Source organism: Ursus arctos, unplaced genomic scaffold, assembly GCF_023065955.2.
Source record: "Ursus arctos isolate Adak ecotype North America unplaced genomic scaffold, UrsArc2.0 scaffold_23, whole genome shotgun sequence".
NCBI lineage: Eukaryota > Metazoa > Chordata > Mammalia > Carnivora > Ursidae > Ursus > Ursus arctos.
The window spans coordinates 47,855,793-47,872,746 of record NW_026622908.1 but is presented as its reverse complement, the minus strand read 5'-3'; the positions used below and the strand labels follow the sequence as shown (position 1 = coordinate 47,872,746).

The window sequence follows — 16,954 nt, the reverse complement described above, 5'->3', positions numbered from 1 at the left end:
GTGTTGGTTTGATGACTCGGTGGGTGGTGGGAGTCACTGAGGATGTGGTAGAGGGGGCAGCGTGCGTCGAGAGGGTGGTCTCAGGGCGTGATGGGTTGGGCTGGGGGCTGGTGGTCCGGAATGATGTCCCCGTGGCGGGACCAGTTGTGTGGGTGGTGGTGGAGACTGGTGGCGTGGGTGCAGAGTGAGAAGTGAGTGGCGTGTTTCGCTTGATGGTTGTGGCCGTGGCCGTGGCGGGTGGCGGTGGACGTCACGGAGGTTGGGGTTCCCGTGATAGGCGGTGTATGGGAGATGGTGGGTTTGGGGGCGGATGAGGTTTTGTGGTGGATGGGTACTGAAGGGTAAGACTCCCTGGAAGTGGAGGTTTTGGCTGTGCTGAGTGAGCTAGGGGTGTGCGTGGTCCATGTGAGTGGCGGGGTCGTGTGCGTGGGCTGTGTCCCTGTGCTGGGGACGTGTGGAGGCACAGAAGTGGAACCCGGGTGTGAAGCAGGGGATGGGGTGGAAGGGGTCTCCGGGTGTGTTGGGGTGATGACCCGGTGGGTGGTTGGAGTCACCGAGGATGTAGTAACAGGGGCAGCGTGTGTGGAGATGGTGGTCTCAGTGCGCGATGGGGTGGGCTGGGCTGCGGTCGTCCGGAAGGACGTCCCCATGGGGGGTCCTGTCGTGTGGGCGGTTGTGGAGACAGATGGCGTGGGCGTGGAGTGAGAGGTGAGTGGTGTGTGTTGCTTGCTGGTGGTGGCCGTTACTGTGGTGGTGGCCGTGGCCGTGGCGGTGGCTGTCATGGAGGCCAGGGTTCCAGTGGCCGATGGCGTGTGAGAGATGGAGGGTTTAGGGGCAGATGAGGTTTCTTGGTGGATGGGTACTGTGGGATAAGACTCCCTGGAAGTGGAGGTTTTGGCTGTGCTGAGTGAGCTAGGGGTGTGCGTGGTCCGCGTGAGTGGCGGGGTCATGTGCGTGGGCTTTGTTCCTGTGCTGGGGACGTGTGGAGGCACAGAAGTGGAGCCCGGGTGTGTGGCAGGAGAGTGGGAGGAAGGGGTCTCTGGGTGTGTTGGTTTGATGACTCGGTGGGTGGTGGGAGTCACTGAGGATGTGGTAGAGGGGGCAGCGTGCGTCGAGAGGGTGGTCTCAGGGCGTGATGGGTTGGGCTCGGCGGAGGTGGTTCGGAAGGTTGTCCCCGTGGGGGGACCAGTTGTGTAGGCGGTGGTGGAGACTGGTGGTGTAGTTGCGGAGTGAGAAGTGAGTGGCGTGTGTCGCTTGATGGTTGTGGCCGTGGCAGTGGCGGTGGACGTCACGGAGGTTGGGGTTCCCGTGATAGGCGGTGTATGGGAGATGGTGGGTTTGGGGGCGGATGAGGTTTCGTGGTGGATGGGTACTGAGGGATAAGACTCCCTGGAAGTGGAGGTTTTGGCTGTGCTGAGTGAGCTAGGGGTGTGCGTGGACCGCGTGAGTGGCAGAGTCGTGTGCTTGGGCTGTGTCCATGTGCTGGGGACGTGTGGAGGCACAGAAGTGGAGCCCGGGTGTGTAGCAGGGGAGGGAGAGGAAGGGGTCTCCGGGTGTGTTGGGGTGATGACTCGGTGGGTGGTTGGAGTCACCGAGGATGTGGTAGAGGGGGCAGCATGCGTGGAGTGGGTCGTCTCAGGGAGTGATGGGTTGGCCTGGGCGGTGGTGGTCCGGAAGGATGTCCCTGTGGCGGGGCCTGTCGTGTGGGTGGTGGTGGAGACAGACGGTGTGGGCACGGAGTGAGAAGTGAGCAGCGTGTGTTGCTTGCTTGTTGTGGCCGTGGCTGTGGCAGTGGCTATCACGGAGGTCGGGGTTCCCATGGCAGGCGGCGTGTGGGAGACTGTGGTTTTGGGGGTGGATGGGGTTTCGTGGTGGATGGGTACTGAAGAATAAGACTCCCTGGAAGTGGAGGTTTTGGCTGTGCTGAGTGAGCTAGGGATGTGCGTGGACCGCGTGAGTGGCGGTATCGTGTGCGTGGGCCGTGTCCCTGTGCTGGGGACGTGTGGAGGCACAGAAGTGGAGCCCGGGTATGTGGCAGGAGAGTGGGAGGAAGGGGTCTCTGGGTGTGTTGGTTTGATGACTCGGTGGGTGGTGGGAGTCACTGAGGATGTGGTAGAGGGGGCAGCGTGCGTTGAGAGGGTGGTCTGAGGGCGTGATGGGTTGGGCTGGGGGCTGGTGGTCTGGAAGGATGTCCCCGTGGCGGGACCAGTTGTGTGGGTGGTGGTGGAGACTGGTGGCGTGGGTGCAGAGTGAGAAGTGAGTGGTGTGTTTCGCTTGATGGTTGTGGCCGTGGCCGTGGCGGTGGACGTCACGGAGGTTGGGGTTCCCGTGATAGGCGGTGTATGGGAGATGGTGGGTTTGGGGGCGGATGAGGTTTTGTGGTGGATGGGTACTGAAGGGTAAGACTCCCTGGAAGTGGAGGTTTTGGCTGTGCTGAGTGAGCTAGGGGTGTGCGTGGTCCATGTGAGTGGCGGGGTCGTGTGCGTGGGCTGTGTCCCTGTGCTGGGGACGTGTGGAGGCACAGAAGTGGAACCCGGGTGTGAAGCAGGGGATGGGGTGGAAGGGGTCTCCGGGTGTGTTGGGGTGATGACCCGGTGGGTGGTTGGAGTCACCGAGGATGTAGTAACAGGGGCAGCGTGTGTGGAGATGGTGGTCTCAGTGCGCGATGGGGTGGGCAGGGCCGAGGTCGTCCGGAAGGATGTCCCCGTGGGGGGTCCTGTCGTGTGGGCGGTTGTGGAGACAGATGGCGTGGGCGTGGAGTGAGAGGTGAGTGGTGTGTGTCGCTTGCTGGTGGTGGCCGTGGCTGTGGTGGTGGCCGTGGCCGTGGCGGTGGCTGTCACGGAGGCCAGGGTTCCAGTGGCCAATGGTGTGTGAGAGATGGAGGGTTTAGGGGCAGATGAGGTTTCTTGGTGGATGGGTACTGAGGGATAAGACTCCCTGGAAGTGGAGGTTTTGGCTGTGCTGAGTGAGCTAGGGGTGTTGGTTGTCCGTGTGAGTGGCGGGGGTCGTGTGCGTGGGCTCTGTCCCTGTGCTGGGGACGTGTGGAGGCACAGAAGTGGAACCCGGGTGTGAAGCAGGGGATGGGGTGGAAGGGGTCTCTGGGTGTGTTGGGGTGATGACTCGGTGGGTGGTGGGAGTCACTGAGGATGTAGTAGAGGGGGCAGCGTGTGTGGAGACGGTGGTCTCGGGGTGCGATGGGGTGGGCCGGGCCAAGGTGGTCCGGAAGGATGTCCATGTGGGGGGACCTGTCGTGTGGGCGGTGGTGGAGGCAGATGGCGTGGGCGCGGAGTGAGAGGTGAGTGGCGTGTGTGGTCTGCTGGGTGTACTTTCTTCTTTTGTGGTCGGGGTTTCTTTCTGTGTGGTGTTTGTTGAATGGGGCCGCGTGGGTTCGCTCTCGTAGCTGATGGTGCTCTCGCGGGATGTAGGGGTCTCCGTTTGCTTTGTCTCTCTGGTCACAGGAGTATTGGGGGTTCTCTGGTGTGTCATCTGACCTGTGGAAACATTTTGTCTATATCCACCTTTGCTGCTTAGCTTTATGTCAGCCTGCCACTCTTCCTGTCCCCACACCTGTCCTGTGTCTTCCGTACCCATTCCTGCCGGTGCCCCTTGTCGGGATGACCGAGGTTTCTTAGTGTGTCTGTTCCTGCAGTGTACATCGCCCACCCCAGTTTTTTTTTTTAACCTGTGTGTTTATCCATTTGCAATTTAGCCTCGTGAATTGTTAATTGAGGTCCCTTCCCTCTGTCCTTTTGTGTCACCTGTTCCTCTCCCCACTGTCAGGTAGTTGCTTTGGGTTGGGTTGGGCATTCCCCCATCACATCTTTCTTCTGTCCTGGGGATGTGCTTTCTTCTAATTGGTCTGGGAGGAATGGGGACAATGTTGCCTGCTCTGAGGGTCTGGGGACTATTCTTTATGAGCCTTTGTGAGCATTGTTGTGTCTCTGCGTCTGTGGTCACTTGGGGTGGGTGTGATTGTGGTGGGTGTGAGCTCTAGCATTGTGGCCATGGAGAAATTGATTGGAGTGTAGTTAGTGCAGTATGCTTGGGGATGGGCTTGTGGGGTGCCCCCTGCCTTTTTGCCCAACATTGCTGTTCAGCCCCACGCAACCCCCTACAGCTTTGGTCAGGTTCTAGGCATGTGTGCTTCTGCCCCTTTTTGGGGACAGGCATGTAGGGTGTGCTTACTTGGTGAGGGTTCTGTAGAGGTCTCTGAAGTGTTTGGGGTCCGTGGTAATGCTGTGGTGTAGTCTGTTGACCGAGCCGTGGACTGCGTCCCTGAGCTGAGCGTGGATGCCGCGGACTTCGTGGTGGCCTGCGTCACCGTGGGTCCCGTGGCCGTGGACTTGAGAGTGGCCGTTGGCGCTGGTGCCGAAGTGGCCCGTGTGGTGATGGCAGAGATGGTTCGAGGTGACTCTGCAGGGAGCAGTGCTCAGAACATTCCTCCAGACCCCTCTGCACTTTCCCACTGAATCTGAGGTCCCTGCCTCCGCGGTACCCCATGGGCGGGGTGTGGCTTCCCCCAAGCTGACCCCCCTGGCCCCCCTGGCTGGCTCTGGCTTGAGTGGCCCCAGTGGTGTTTTCAGGGACCGCACGCTCACTGGGCCACTGCCTGTCTGTCCACCCACCCTTGCTAATAGGATGAATGTCTTGTTCCCTCATGGTTTCCAGGCAGCTGGAAGGGGTTCTGCTGGGTGGGCTGGGCTGGGCTCCCAGGGATCCTCTAGGTGGCCTGTCCTATGTGTTTTCTATTACAGGTATCAGGCAGCAAAGTACGGTCACATCCTGTGACAGTTTATCCTCCGAAAAAGCCTTTCATGGAAACCGAGCCCGAGTCCCGAGCACAGGGGAGTCTGCCTACGATAGAGCTTAGTGGAAAGGTCTCTCCCTGGGCAAGTGTGGGCCCCGTCCCCCACCCCTCACCTGAGTTCCCTGTCAGCCCTGCTCTTCTGCGTGGTGGCCCGGCGGGGGGGGGGGGGCTGCGGTTGGTCTGCTGGGGGCAGGCTGTGTGCCCCCTCCCCTCTGACTTCCTGGGGGGCAGTACCTGCTGCTCCCTCCGTGCAGAGCAGCCCCAGGGGCAGCCCAGGCTCGGTCCCTGCCCCATCCCACACCCGCTGGCTGGGGAGGCAGGGACGGCAGTGTCGGTGGCCAGGCCCCTGGGCACCCAGGTGCCCGACAGACACAGCCTGGGCTGGGCGGGGGCTGTCCTGCCGAGCCGGGGTAGAGCTGGGGGTGGGCCTGCTTCACCTTGGTACCTAGTGTGTGGGCAAAATCACCTGTGGTGGGCCTCGGCGTGGTGGGCGGCGGCACTGCAAGGAGAGGGGCGGTCAGGAGCGCTGCCCCCCGCCCGGCTGAGGACCAGGGGGATGCAGCTGCCACACAGGGGCCTGGGCCCTGCTCCTGCTCTTCGTCCCCATCTCTCTCCCTGTCCCCGTCCCAGCTGAGGCAGCAATCCAGGCCACCTGGCGCTGCATCCCCGCGGGCTGCTGCTCTGCACCCACACACCCCAGCAGGCTGGCAGGTTGGGTCTGCCCCGTGGCTAGCGACTGGGGAAGTGGATTACTGGGGAGGGGGATGCAGGAGAGGCTGATGAGTTTCCTGCTCCTGCTTCCCTGGCCCAGGTCGCTTGGGTCCCTGGGAGTCTCCGCTCCCAGGGGCGCAGCGCTGCGCAGGGGGCTGCCGGGAGGCTGGCTAGAAGTGTGTGCGGGCCTGGCAGCTCCAGCCAGAGGCTGGCGGGTGTGGGGCCTGGGTGGCGCATGGCGCTTACTGCAAGGAACGCAGGTCCCCGTGCTCTGGTCGAAGTACTCGTGCCGGGAGCAGTTGTAGCAGCCTGGAGAAGGGGTGGTGCCGAAGGTGACGGGGAGGCCCCTCTTCCCCAGGCCTGGGTCTCTCCCCTCTCTGTCCACACCCAGTCCCTGCCTCTGCCGGGAGCCTGGATGCAGGGCCCCCCGTGTCCGCACCCCAGGCACCCCACCCTCCTTCACCCGTGTGCCGTCCTTGCTCAGACCGCGCTGTCTCGGCCTGTACCTTCGGTGTTGGTGTCTGGGAGGCTCTGTGGGTGCTCGGGGCAAAGGCATGGCCGGTAATGCCACGTGCAGTTGGCCTCCTGGTCGGACTGGTGCGCACCGTCCCCCTGAGCGTGGGTGTTGTAGAAATCGCAGTAGACGGCTGGGGGAGGGGCGCCCATCAGGCCCTTGGCACGCGGGCCAGGGGGCCTGAACCCGCACCCATGCCCGCCCTGGGGAGCGCTGGGTCCAGGCAGCCCTGCGGACAGCGGTGGGGCACTCACGGCAGAAGTCCGGGGTCCTCCAGTCCACGCACACGCCCTTGTCCAGGCAGGCCTTGGCGTAGGCGGCCACCGCGTCACACAGGCACTCGCAGCCCCCGCTGGTGTCGCAGCCACATGCGTCTCGCACGCAGGCCTCATAGTAGGGCAGGCGGTACACCTGTGGGAATGGGCCCTCAGTGCCTGCCCTGTGGCCCGGGCTGTGCCGGAGCCGGGGCGGAGCGGCCCGGGGGCGGGCTCACCTGGCCGTGGCAGGCGGCGAACGTGGGGCTGTTGATGATGTTGCACTTGCGCTCCGCCCAGCTGCGGCGGAAGGCGTTGAGGCTGCAGGGGTCCAGCGCGAGGCTAGTGTCCCCGCACAGCGGGCTGTCCTTCCACGAGTTCACAAATTCCAGCTCGCTGGATGCCACGTAGTTGCTGCGTGTCTCAAAGTCGTCCTTCATGTTCCCGTTGTAGTTGCCGCATAAGCCGCACAGCGCATCCTGCGGGGGGCTGGTGTCAGGCCGGGCGCTGCCTCTGCCCCGCGGACGGACCTGGGCCTTGGGGCAGCGCCAGTACCTGGGTGGCCCGCGTGATCCTGATGAAGACGGTCATGTGCTTGTTCCAGACAAGGGTCAGGTTGAACCTGCTGCCGACGGCGACGTCCAGCACCAGGTTCAGGGAGCCGGTGCTAACCCGCAGCCGCACGTGGGGGTCCTCCCCACGGACCGTGTAGTTCCTGTCCGCTAGCACGACCGACAGGCCCTGTGGGGCGGGGCTGTCACACGGCTGCCTGTCCCCCGTCCTGGCAGCCGCTAGACGTCTCCCGGCTCTACGTCCCCTGCCCAAGCTCTCTGAGGCAGGGTGGACTCCATCTGTTAAGGGAGCGCTCGGGGCCAGTTCTCTGCTGGGGGCCTGCCCTCTAGAAACTGTTGGCAGAACATTCCAGAACATGGTGGAAACTGCACCAAGGGCTGGGGGTCAGGCTTCTGGGAGAAGCCCTTCCCTTCGCACCGCTGTCCAGCCCCTGTGTGCTGTGCAGATGGGGGGTCCGGGAGCACCCAGAGTCCAGGACGTGGGGCCCTGGGGGCTGAGGTGTGGGGAGGCCCCCCCGGCCCACTCACCCCCAGGAAGATCTTGATGGCCCGGGAGCAGGTGACACCTGACTTCCCACACACGACATTCTCCGTCAGGACCTTGAAGGTGGACTGTGAGTCGTTGGCCCCGCAGCCATCCTGTGGGAACACGGGCGCTGAGGAGGAGCCCGCCTGGAGGCCCCCGTGGCCTGTGCTTCCCACAGCCCAAGGCGGGGCCTTACCGTGGTCAGGATGTACCCACAGCTGCCGTCGAACATGAAGCGCTGGCCGTCGAAGGTGACCACGTGGCCCTCTCCATAGAGGGTGCAGGTGGACGAACAGCGGGCACTCTGCCAGCACGTCCATTTCCCCCTGAAGCAGGTGCTGGGGAGAGAGGTGGGCTGTCGGGGGGCTGCAGGGGAACCCGGGCTGCACGTGCGTTCCCACTGGACCTTGACCTCGGTGGGCTTGACCCCAGGGACAGCCCCAGGCCCCCAGGGGCTCCGGGCGAAGGCTGTGGCTTACCATGTCTTGCAGTCAGTGTGGAGCTCGGCGCCCCGGGGGTACGAGACTCCCGCGAACTCGCACGGACACTCCTCGGGGGGTACACACTGCCCGCTGGCATTCTCATAGAGCCCCTTGGCGCAGACACAGCCGGGCTCGCACTTGGTAGGTACCTGCAGGGAGAGGGTCAGTGGCCCCTGGGAGGGTGGCTTTACCTCCTGCTGCTGTCGCCCCAGGCTCCTCTGAGACCCCTGGTATTCTCCCCAGTCTCTTCCATGTGCACCCCTGCTCCAGGCCGGTTCGGGTGCTCTCGTGTCACTCCCGAGCTGTTGTGTTCCCTCCCCGAGTGGTGGGGGCCTGGCCCACAGTCCTCTGGGAGCCCCACACACAAGCACACGCTCCCCACCCCCCCCCAGCTGCCTGGCTGCCAGAGCCACTCCTGACCCTCTCAGCCCCCTTTGGGCCCCAGCCACCCTCATCACGGGCTGATGGGGACAGAGGGACAGTGTGGCCCCGCCTTCCCTCGGGATTTTGTGAAAATCCTCTCATGGTCCAGGGAGAGGCCCTGGGTGCGGCACCCGCGAGAGGCCATCTGGTGGGGACTGCCCTCGGAAGGGCCCTTGCCCCTTGCTCGGCCCAAGCCTTACGCAGGGGGTGCCGGTGGCCAGCATCTGACATGTAGGGGCACAGGCCGCCCCAAATGTGTTCTCCGAAGACTCGCCACAGGACTGGAAGGTCTTGGGGGCTGAGCAGGTGGCTGCAGGGAAGGGGGCAGAGCTGGGGTAAGGCGGGCTCGGAGGGACCACCGCACCGGGCAGCCCAGGCCCCCGGCCTCAGTGCAGCTACCTACCGAGGAGCATCTGTGGGCGCCCTGGGCAGCTGATCCTGCCGTTGACGCAGTAGCTGCAAGAGGGAGGCTGTGTGAGCGCGCTGGCGGGGGGCCGAGGGCTGCGGTGGGGTGGGCCGGCCCCCGGGAGCCCCGTGCTTACCAGATGACACCATTGACCATGGTGGACTGATCAGCCAGGATGAACTTGTTGCTGTCCAGGACGCAGGGGCACTGGGCCTTGCGCACGCACTGGGCCTTATGGTTGAGGTAGGTGCCCTCCGGGCAGTTGCAGCCATCCACGGGCACGGCACTCGGGTGGCACTCGGCAGCGTGGTCAGACAGGGATAGGCACGTGCGGCCGCAGGCCCCGATGTCGTAGCCAAATGTCTGGTTGCCCGTGCAGGGGGTGGCTGTGGGGGGACTGGGGGTCAGGCCCTCGGGGGATGCTGGGTGGAAGTGGGTGGGACCCTGTTGCGACCCTGCACCCCTCCCACCCCTGCCTGCGCCCCCTGGCACGCACTGCAGTTGTCCACGCTGTTCCTCCAGCCCCGCAGCAGGATGCCGTGTGTGGCACACGTGCGGGCATAGTCGCTCAGGGCGGCGCACACATGGGGCAGGGTCTCCTCATAGTTGCAGGCCTGGTACACGCACCTCTGCAGGTGGACATGGCGTGGTAGCTGGGCATCCGGCCCCCCAGCCCCAGGACCAGCCCCCCGAGGTCCCCACTGGCCCTCAGGCCCTGCCCACCTTGTAGAAGGGCCTGGGGTTCACTGTGGCGTGGCACCTCTCGAACGCTGTGCCGTCCCGCACCAGCACCGAGCAGTGGGTCTCTGCACACAGCTCTGGGGGGCAGGGGAGGCATGGGTCTCTCGCTCACCCGGCCTGGGCCTCGTGCCCACCCGCAGACCGCCAGGGCCCCTCACTCACTGTTGAGCTGGCTCATGGAGCAGGGGTCTGTCTCGCGTTCCAGCGAGGCCGGGCAGTTCCCCGTCCGCCAGGAGTCCACGAAGAGCGAGGCAGTGCCCTCTACGATGCCCGTGCTGGCCATGAAGTCATCCGTTGTGTCCCCATTGAAGGTGCCACAGAGCCCTGCACCGGCCGGGCCGTGAGGGGGGCCAGCCAGCACGCCCGTCCTGCCCTGTGCTCTGAAGCCCCTCTCCTCCCCTCACCATGCCGAGGGCACGAGGCTGTCACCGGCCCCAGGAGGGCCAGCCTGGGGTCGCGGGTGCTGGATGTGCAGGACTCTGTTGGGACTTTTCTCGCCTTGACCATGCTGGGTAGGGACGGGGCCATCAGGCCGGCTCTGGGCAGGGACAGAGAGGGGCTTACCTCTGGTCTGGCCTCTGAACTGGGGCCCGACGGTGACATACACCTGGAACACCGGCTCCAGCTGGATCACGAGCTCCAGCCCAAAGGTGGTGGTCATCTGGAGGTGGGTGGACGTCTGCCTGAAGACTGTGATGTTGCCTGGGGGGAGAGGGGGCTCAGGAAGCAGCCTGCTTTGGGACTCTGGCCCAGTGAGGTCCTAGGTGCTAGGCAGGGGCTGAGGACGTACGAGTCTTGTATGGTAGCCACTTGGTGTTCCCATTGCTGGTGAGAACCTCGTCTCGAGAAATCACGATTTTGTCCTAGGGGGAGGGTGGCCTGAGTCACAGGGGTGCCCGGAACGGGGAGGGCCCCCCCGGAGGGCCCCCCCCTGCAGGCCCGGCGGGACACATGGGGTGGGTGCAGCTGCGGTGTGATGGGGCGGCCTTACCTCTTTGGACATGTAGATGACGGCAGCTAGGACGGTCTCCGAGTGAGAGTACCCAGACTTGTCATATGAGGCCACAAGGGAGCCCCCGTCGGGGAGCTGCGGGCTCTGGGAGGGGGGGTGAGGCTTAGCCCAGGTGGCTGGGGGTGCTCCTAATAATCGCCCCCCCGTGGTGACCCCTTGTGGCAGGCCCCCTCGTAGTGGCATGTCCTACCTGGAGGAGGATGTAGGTGCAAGTGCCGTGGAAGCGGTAGGGCCGGGCGTCGAACGTGGTGACGAAGGAGCCGCCTTCCAGGGAGCAGCGGCGGGGACAGGGCCGCTCTGCGCACGTCCAGTGGCCCATGGTGCAGCGGCTGCAGGCGGGGAGGGGCTTACCCAGACCGCACTCCCGACCCTCCAGGGCTGAGGCTGCCCCAGGAGCCCCGTGTTCCCCGTCATCCTGCCCTTGCCCTTGCAGGCTGCCCTGCACTTGCTTACCAGGTCTGGCAGGCAGCTGTCACGACCTCCCCGGGGGCGTAGACCACTCCGCTGAGCATGCAAGGGCACTGGGTGATGGGCACGCAGGTGTGGTTTTTGGAGACGTCATCAAGAACCGTACCTGCAGGAGACGGGTTTCCTGGGCCTGTGGCTAGATGCCCGCCCGCCAGCCCCCCTCACACCAGCAGCTTCGTGCCCCCTGGGCCAGTGTGCCCACACCATGGGCTGGTCCTGGTTGGATCCAATCCCACGTCTTCCTAGCAATCTCTTGGACCCCAGGGGACACCATCCCACAGCCCTGCCTGCAGGGGTGGGGGGGGTGAGCCCTTCCCTTCCCTGGGGCAAGTCAGGCCTTGCTCTAATGTGTTGGAGTCTGGTAGGGTTGAGTTTCGAGGTTCCCAGGGGGAGCGGTTGCCCTCACCTTTGGGACAGAAGCAGCCGAAGGTGCAGAAGCTGGAACAGGTGTGCTGTGGGTTGGAGCAGGTCTTGATGCAGGCCTCGCCGCATTCCTGGTACACCTGGTTGGCCGGGCATGGGCCCACAGCTGCAGCACAGACAGCCTCTGTGACGGGGGCTGGGGTGTCCCAGAGCCCCCGCCGCCTGCCTGGCCCAGGACCCAGCCCACCCTCGTGCACCCAGTCTCCTTCCATCTCACAGACAAGGGGGGTGGGATTGGGGCATCGGTGCCTGGGGCCCTGGCCCTCCCTGCTGCCCTTCCCGGGAGGACTCACGGCAGAGGCCAGGGCCCCTCCAGCTGCTGACAGCCTGGCCGGCCATGCTGCAGCGGCGCGAGTACTCAGACAGCGTGGCACAGCTGCAGTCCTGCTGGCCTGGCTGGGCGCACTCGGCCATGTCCTCCTGGCAGCTCTGCACGAACGGCTCTTTGGACACGTTGCACTCAGGGGCCACCCGGGTCAGCAGCTGGGTGCAAGTCTGGGCCTGGGCAGAGGACCACGCAGGGTCATGGGGGTCAGCGCCACCTCCCACACCGGCCTCGGAGACCCTGTCAGACCCCAGGGGCCAGCCCCCACTGTGGCCGAAGGGCTCCCGCAGCCCCGGGGTCCCCACCACCTCACGTACGTGCTCGGCCTGTGGGACCCGGGGGCTGGCGACTGGCATGTAGGTGCAGATCTCGTTGGGGTCATCCAGCGTCTGGAGGGCGGCGTACGTGTGCGGTTCCAGCAGTTTGCCTGGGGGTGTGGGGGGGGCTGGAGTCAGCACCACGGGGCCGGGCTGCAGGGGCTCTGGGCCCCGGCCCCCACCTACCTTCCTCGCTCAGGAACTCGTCGGTCTGCTTGCCATTGAAGTCCCCACAGAGACCACACAGCTTGCCCATGTGCCGTTTCTCCACCAGCACCTGTGGGTGGGCAGGTGGGCACCGCTGTCAGGGTGCCCCAGGACCCTCGCCCAGCCAGGGGGGACACTGAGCCGCCAACAAAGCCCAGGTGTGCCCAGGCAAACTGCTGGACTCGGGACCCCCAGCCCTCCCGAGCCGCCGGCGTCCTCACCAGGAGGTGACTGCCTGGGCCCCACATGACCACCAGCTCCAGCTGCAGCTGCTTGGCCACCAGCTGCACGCTCTGGCCAAACGGGGTGATCTGGAGCCCGTTGCTGGTGTAGGGCAGGCTGACGACCCTGCGGGAGGAGAGTGGTCAGGGGCCGCCCGCCCCCTTGGCTCCACAGCCTCTCACCCTAGCCGCGTGGCCTACCCCACATCCTTCACGGAGATGACTGCCTTCTGCACGGTGACCATGGAGGCCCCCAGCTCCACAATGATCCGCGAGATGTTCCCGCTGGGCCCACGCCGTAGCTGGACGCTGAAGGTGGGTGACGCGTCCTTGCAGATGGCCGCAAAGACGTAGTTGCAGGTTCCCGGGAAGTCGTACACATGGCCATCGAAAGTGGAGAAGTGGCCGGCCCCCCACGTGGAGCACCAGCCCTTGTCTGGAGCTGTGGAGATGGCGGGCAGAGTCTTGGAGCCCTGCGTCCCTCCCCAGCTGGTGGGGCAGGCATGGGGGGTCTTGACCCTGTGAGCTGGGCCCCCGGGGGACTCATGCTGGCCTCCCAAGTTCCAGGCGCTCCCGGGTTGGGCAGGAACCGCCTCCCCCGCCCCCGCCAGCCTCGCTGTGGGCTGGGTCTGCCTCCCCCCTCCCACTGTCTGGGCTGCGGTCTCTAGGACGCGAGCTGCAGCTTAGCCCCCGCACAGGGCCCCCAGCCCTCCTGGCAGCCCGGGCTTGTTTCCCTTCTGGGCCAGCTAAGTCTTTCCGTAGCTGGATTCCCCTCACGGAGATCCCCGGCCACGGCCACTCTGTGGTAGGGCCGCGGTGCGGGGGCTCCGGGTGACTCCGGACGACGGGAGGCTGCCTGTGGCCCTCACCTGTGGGTAGGGAGTCCTGCAGCCTCTGGAGGCCCGGGTGCACAGAGGAGGTCTCATTTAGACCTGTGTGGGTGGGGACTGTGGTCAGTGCTGGGCCCAGCCGCCTTCCTGCCGCCACGGTGAGCCGCGTGTCCACCGGGAGCGAGGCGGCAGGGAGCACCGCGCTGGCCATCAGGCCTGAGCCTGCGCTCCTCACGCCCTCTGACTAGCTTGGTTCAGCTGCTCGTTCAGTTACTAGCTGGGCACGTCTGCACGGGATCCCTGCGCGTCTGGAATGGCGGGGCACAGGGCCTGAGGGTGAGGGGACGGCAGTCGCCGGTGCCGGACGGATGGAGAGGCCCCGGGGGGGGGGGGGGCCGAGAGGTGTGCGGCCATATGCCGATGCTCTGGGCGGAGTGGGGGGAGGGGTCCCCGGGCCCGTGGCACCTGCTGCTCTGCCTGCCAGGCTCCTGTCACTCGATTCCTGTCATCCCCACGTGCTCCAGGCGCCTCTGGGGGTTGGAAGAGAACCCCCACCCCCGCCGCGCCCCCGTGCAGGACAGGCAGGCGGCCTTGACAGCCTGGGCTGTGGGCAGTGCAGGCTCCGGGACAGGCTCCTGTGTGTCTGCGGTACATGGGGACTGCAGGGGATGCTTGTTGTAGGTGGGAGGGGGCCTGGGGAAGGGCGCGCGGCCATCTGACAGCGCAGGGCTGGGGTTGGTGTGCAGCTGTCCGGACTGCTTCTGTCTGGCTGCGCCCCACCCCCTGTGTTCCCAGGGGTGAGGTCTGAGGCCCCCGGCGGGCTTCTCCCTCTACCAGGCTCTGAAAGTGGCTGTTTTCCGGCTCCCTTCTTCTCAGACAGTCCTGGGATCGTGGTGACCATTGCAGAGAAATGCCCAGGTGACGTGAGTCATGTGACTGCAGGGGCAGGAATCGCTGACCCCGCTGGTGACTCTGAGGGGAGCTGGAGAGGGGTCACTGCCTCCTTGCCCCTCCTCCCGGGCCCCTGCCATGGTCCTAGGGCTCTGATCCTCCAGACCCGCGTGGGGCCCTCAGTTCTGCCATGGCCCCCACCTGGTTCAGCACCCCATATGGCTCTCGGGGGTCCTGACCCTGCCCTCTCCCCCACTCTGCCCGGCAGTGTTGGCGGGTCTCTGGGTGATGCCAGGGAACAGGGACAACGGCCTGGCGGCTGGGGGGGTCCCCAGATGGGGCAGGCGGCACACCGGTGGAACAGCTCCACTGTTCCAATGGGCCGGGGACACTTGGTTCTGGGCCTCCTCCCTCCGAGGGGTCTACCGCGTGGGTCCCTGTCTCTGCCCCTCCTCAGCTCACGACGTGCCCCCAGGACGCCTCCGCTGCCCGCCCACCAAGTGGGTCTCTCCCTGGCCCCCACTTGCAGTGGCTGCTGTGCCGGCTCTTCCTCGTCACCCGGTGCCAGCCTCACAGAGCCCTGGCGCGTGTGCCGTCCTCTGGCTGTCTGAACAGGGCCGCGCCCCCGCCGTTGGCCACGGAGGCTCCTTTGAAGCGCTCAGGGGGCCGGCCAAGGGACTGTGTGTGCTTCCCACTCAGAATCTCGGAACGAGCACCGATGCCTGCCCTGTACACACGGGGCCTGCAGGGCGGGCCGGTCTGCCACCCCCAGCCTCTCTCAGCCCCTGGACAGGCCGGAGAGCAGCCGGGGCACGCGCTGTTCCTGCTGCACACTTGGCCACTCTGCCGGCCCCTCCCCGTCTGGCTCCACCTCAGCCTGGCTCCGGGCCCTCTGCCCCCCCGCCTGGCTCAGGCTCCAGGCACCCCAAGCCTCCTGCATCTGACCTGCTGCTTTTGGAGGCTCTGGTTGAGGAGGGCAGAGCCCGCCTCCTCCTCCTGCACCATTACTCAAAGCGGGTTGGCAGAACTGTGGCCAGACCTTGTCCCCCCACCTCCGTGGCCTCACAGCGGGGCTCCCGCGGCTCACCAAAGCTGTAGTACCCCACCCCGGCTGGCTTCCAGGTGCCTCCCTTCTTGTCCTGGTTCTGGGTCCAGATCTCAGAGGGGACGGGCCCAGGCAGGACGGAAGTCCTGAGTGCTCAGAGCCACAGGCTTCACGGGAGGGCCCAGGGGAGACTCGCTAGGCGCAGGAGTTCCTAGCTCACCCCCAGTGCTTGGGTCCAGGCTGGGGAGCAGGCTTGGGAGCCAAGGCTGGTGGGACTCTGGGGTCACCAAGGCGGGGGCTGGGTCAGGGATTACGAAGAGAGAAGAGACACATCCTGCTGGGCTCTTGGGCAGATAGAGAAGATGCAGAGGGCTGGGTGCCTGCCGTCAGCGAGAAGGGACTTCTCTCTCGGCCACCGTGGGACCCCTTGGGGCTGGCCCCTTCCCAGGCTTGGGGGCAGGAGCAGCCCTCAGCCTGTGGCGTCATGGTGCCTGGGGTGGTTAGCAGAAGGGACCAGGGAGTTGGGGTAAGGGAGGGACCCCTGCTCCATGGGCCTGGTGGGCAAGACTGGGTAGGCTTTGGGGTGGGGCGACCCCTTCCAAGCCTCTGCACAATGGTGGTGGTCCTGGGCCACACATGCTCCCTTTGGCCCCCTTTGTTTAACCTTTATGGTGGCCACACGAGGAGGGAGATGTTTCCTCCACTTCTGTAGATGGGGAAATTGAGGCCCAGAGCCCATGAGGCCCCTGCCCTGCTCCCTACGGCCTCTCTCAGGACCCAGGGCCCAGTGGGGAGAGTGACGGGACCAGGCTCTGGGTGCTGAGCCCCCAGCACTGTCCGGCCCAGCATGCCCGTGTCCCACTGTATGTCCCTGCGGAACCCCTGCCCCGCCCCAGCCCAGCATCCTTCTTCCCTGGCCATTGTGCCCAGTGCAGGGGTGAGTGGCAGCCTGTGCACTGAGCTGGGCTCTGAACCAGCTCTCTGATGGAGACCCTGGCCTTGGCCAGTGTGGGATGCTACCGGCCGGGGAGGGGCCTCTCGTCCATCAGTGCCCTGGTGGCCAGCATGACTCCGGCCAGTCCATGAGGCGAGAAGGGACCCTCTGAGGGCTTTTGTCCGCCCCCACGGTGTGGCCTGCCGGCCCCCACTCACCAGCGCCGAGCAGAGCCCCCCCATAGGATAGGAGCAGCAGCAGCCGAGGCCCGAGCATGACGCGTGGAGAAGAGAGGTCACCGCTGGCCCGGGCCCCTCCTGCCTCGGTGCAGCGGGCAGGCTTGCTGCACCTGTGCGAGCTCCACCAGCCGGAGTGGCCGGCCCTGGACGCCTTATGTAGGGGCTGCAGGCCCTGCCCTGGCCGCACCCACTGGGTGCAGTGGTGGCCAAACAGGATCTTGGGCACGGTTTCATCAGGACGTGGCCTTTGGAAAGCTCCTTGGTGGGCAGTAGCCCCATTATCGTTGGCCTCTGGGCAGGGGCGGGCACAGGCCCTCCAGAGCCCTGCAGACATGTCCGTGTTTGCTCCAGGCTGAGATGGCTGGGCCGTCTTGGGGGCGGTTCTGAATCTGCATGGACACCATCAGCCACAGCTTGGGCTGAGAGGCATTTGTCCTGGGCATGTCAGGGAGACCCCTGCGCACCCCTCTGCCCCTGGGGGGGAGCCCAAAGTGCTAGGATAGCTCCTGGGGTGAGCTCTACCCTCACTCAGACCCTAGGCCCCCAAAGGTGCCAGCACGCTGGGCTCTACCCCCACCTGGAGGGAGGACCACCCAGTGGGAGGAC

At 65.6% G+C, this 16,954-nt stretch overlaps 1 protein-coding gene across 1 annotated transcript; it reads right to left on the bottom strand.

The window, feature by feature from the left end:
- Positions 1 to 80: 80 nt before the first annotated feature.
- On the bottom strand, positions 81 to 16,463 carry MUC6 (mucin 6, oligomeric mucus/gel-forming). The gene is made up of 31 exons (XM_057317225.1): positions 16,328 to 16,463; positions 13,279 to 13,341; positions 12,611 to 12,851; positions 12,410 to 12,536; positions 12,168 to 12,258; positions 11,982 to 12,091; positions 11,633 to 11,840; positions 11,323 to 11,445; positions 10,902 to 11,022; positions 10,639 to 10,777; positions 10,428 to 10,532; positions 10,227 to 10,299; positions 10,001 to 10,138; positions 9,599 to 9,760; positions 9,419 to 9,513; positions 9,192 to 9,324; positions 8,832 to 9,081; positions 8,693 to 8,745; positions 8,490 to 8,599; positions 7,864 to 8,015; positions 7,581 to 7,722; positions 7,387 to 7,497; positions 6,842 to 7,027; positions 6,526 to 6,765; positions 6,287 to 6,443; positions 6,025 to 6,165; positions 5,765 to 5,827; positions 5,274 to 5,306; positions 4,186 to 4,413; positions 3,246 to 3,491; positions 81 to 2,920 (listed from the first exon to the last, which is right to left on the bottom strand). The coding sequence occupies exons 1-31, from the start codon at positions 16,383 to 16,385 to the stop codon at positions 81 to 83; spliced, it is 6,939 nt and encodes a 2,312-aa protein (XP_057173208.1). The 5' UTR covers positions 16,386 to 16,463.
- Positions 16,464 to 16,954: the final 491 nt, after the last annotated feature.

Excerpts from the sequence above, each read along its gene's own strand:
- MUC6 (XM_057317225.1), bottom strand. The coding sequence starts at position 16,385 with ATGCTCGGGCCTCGGCTGCTGCTGCTCCTATCCTATGGGGGGGCTCTG. Across the intron at positions 10,139-10,226 it reads GTGGCTACCATACAAGACTC|GCAACATCACAGTCTTCAGG; the intron begins GTACGTCCTCAG and ends CTCTCCCCCCAG. Across the intron at positions 9,082-9,191 it reads GAACAGCGTGGACAACTGCA|CCACCCCCTGCACGGGCAAC; the intron begins GTGCGTGCCAGG and ends GTCCCCCCACAG.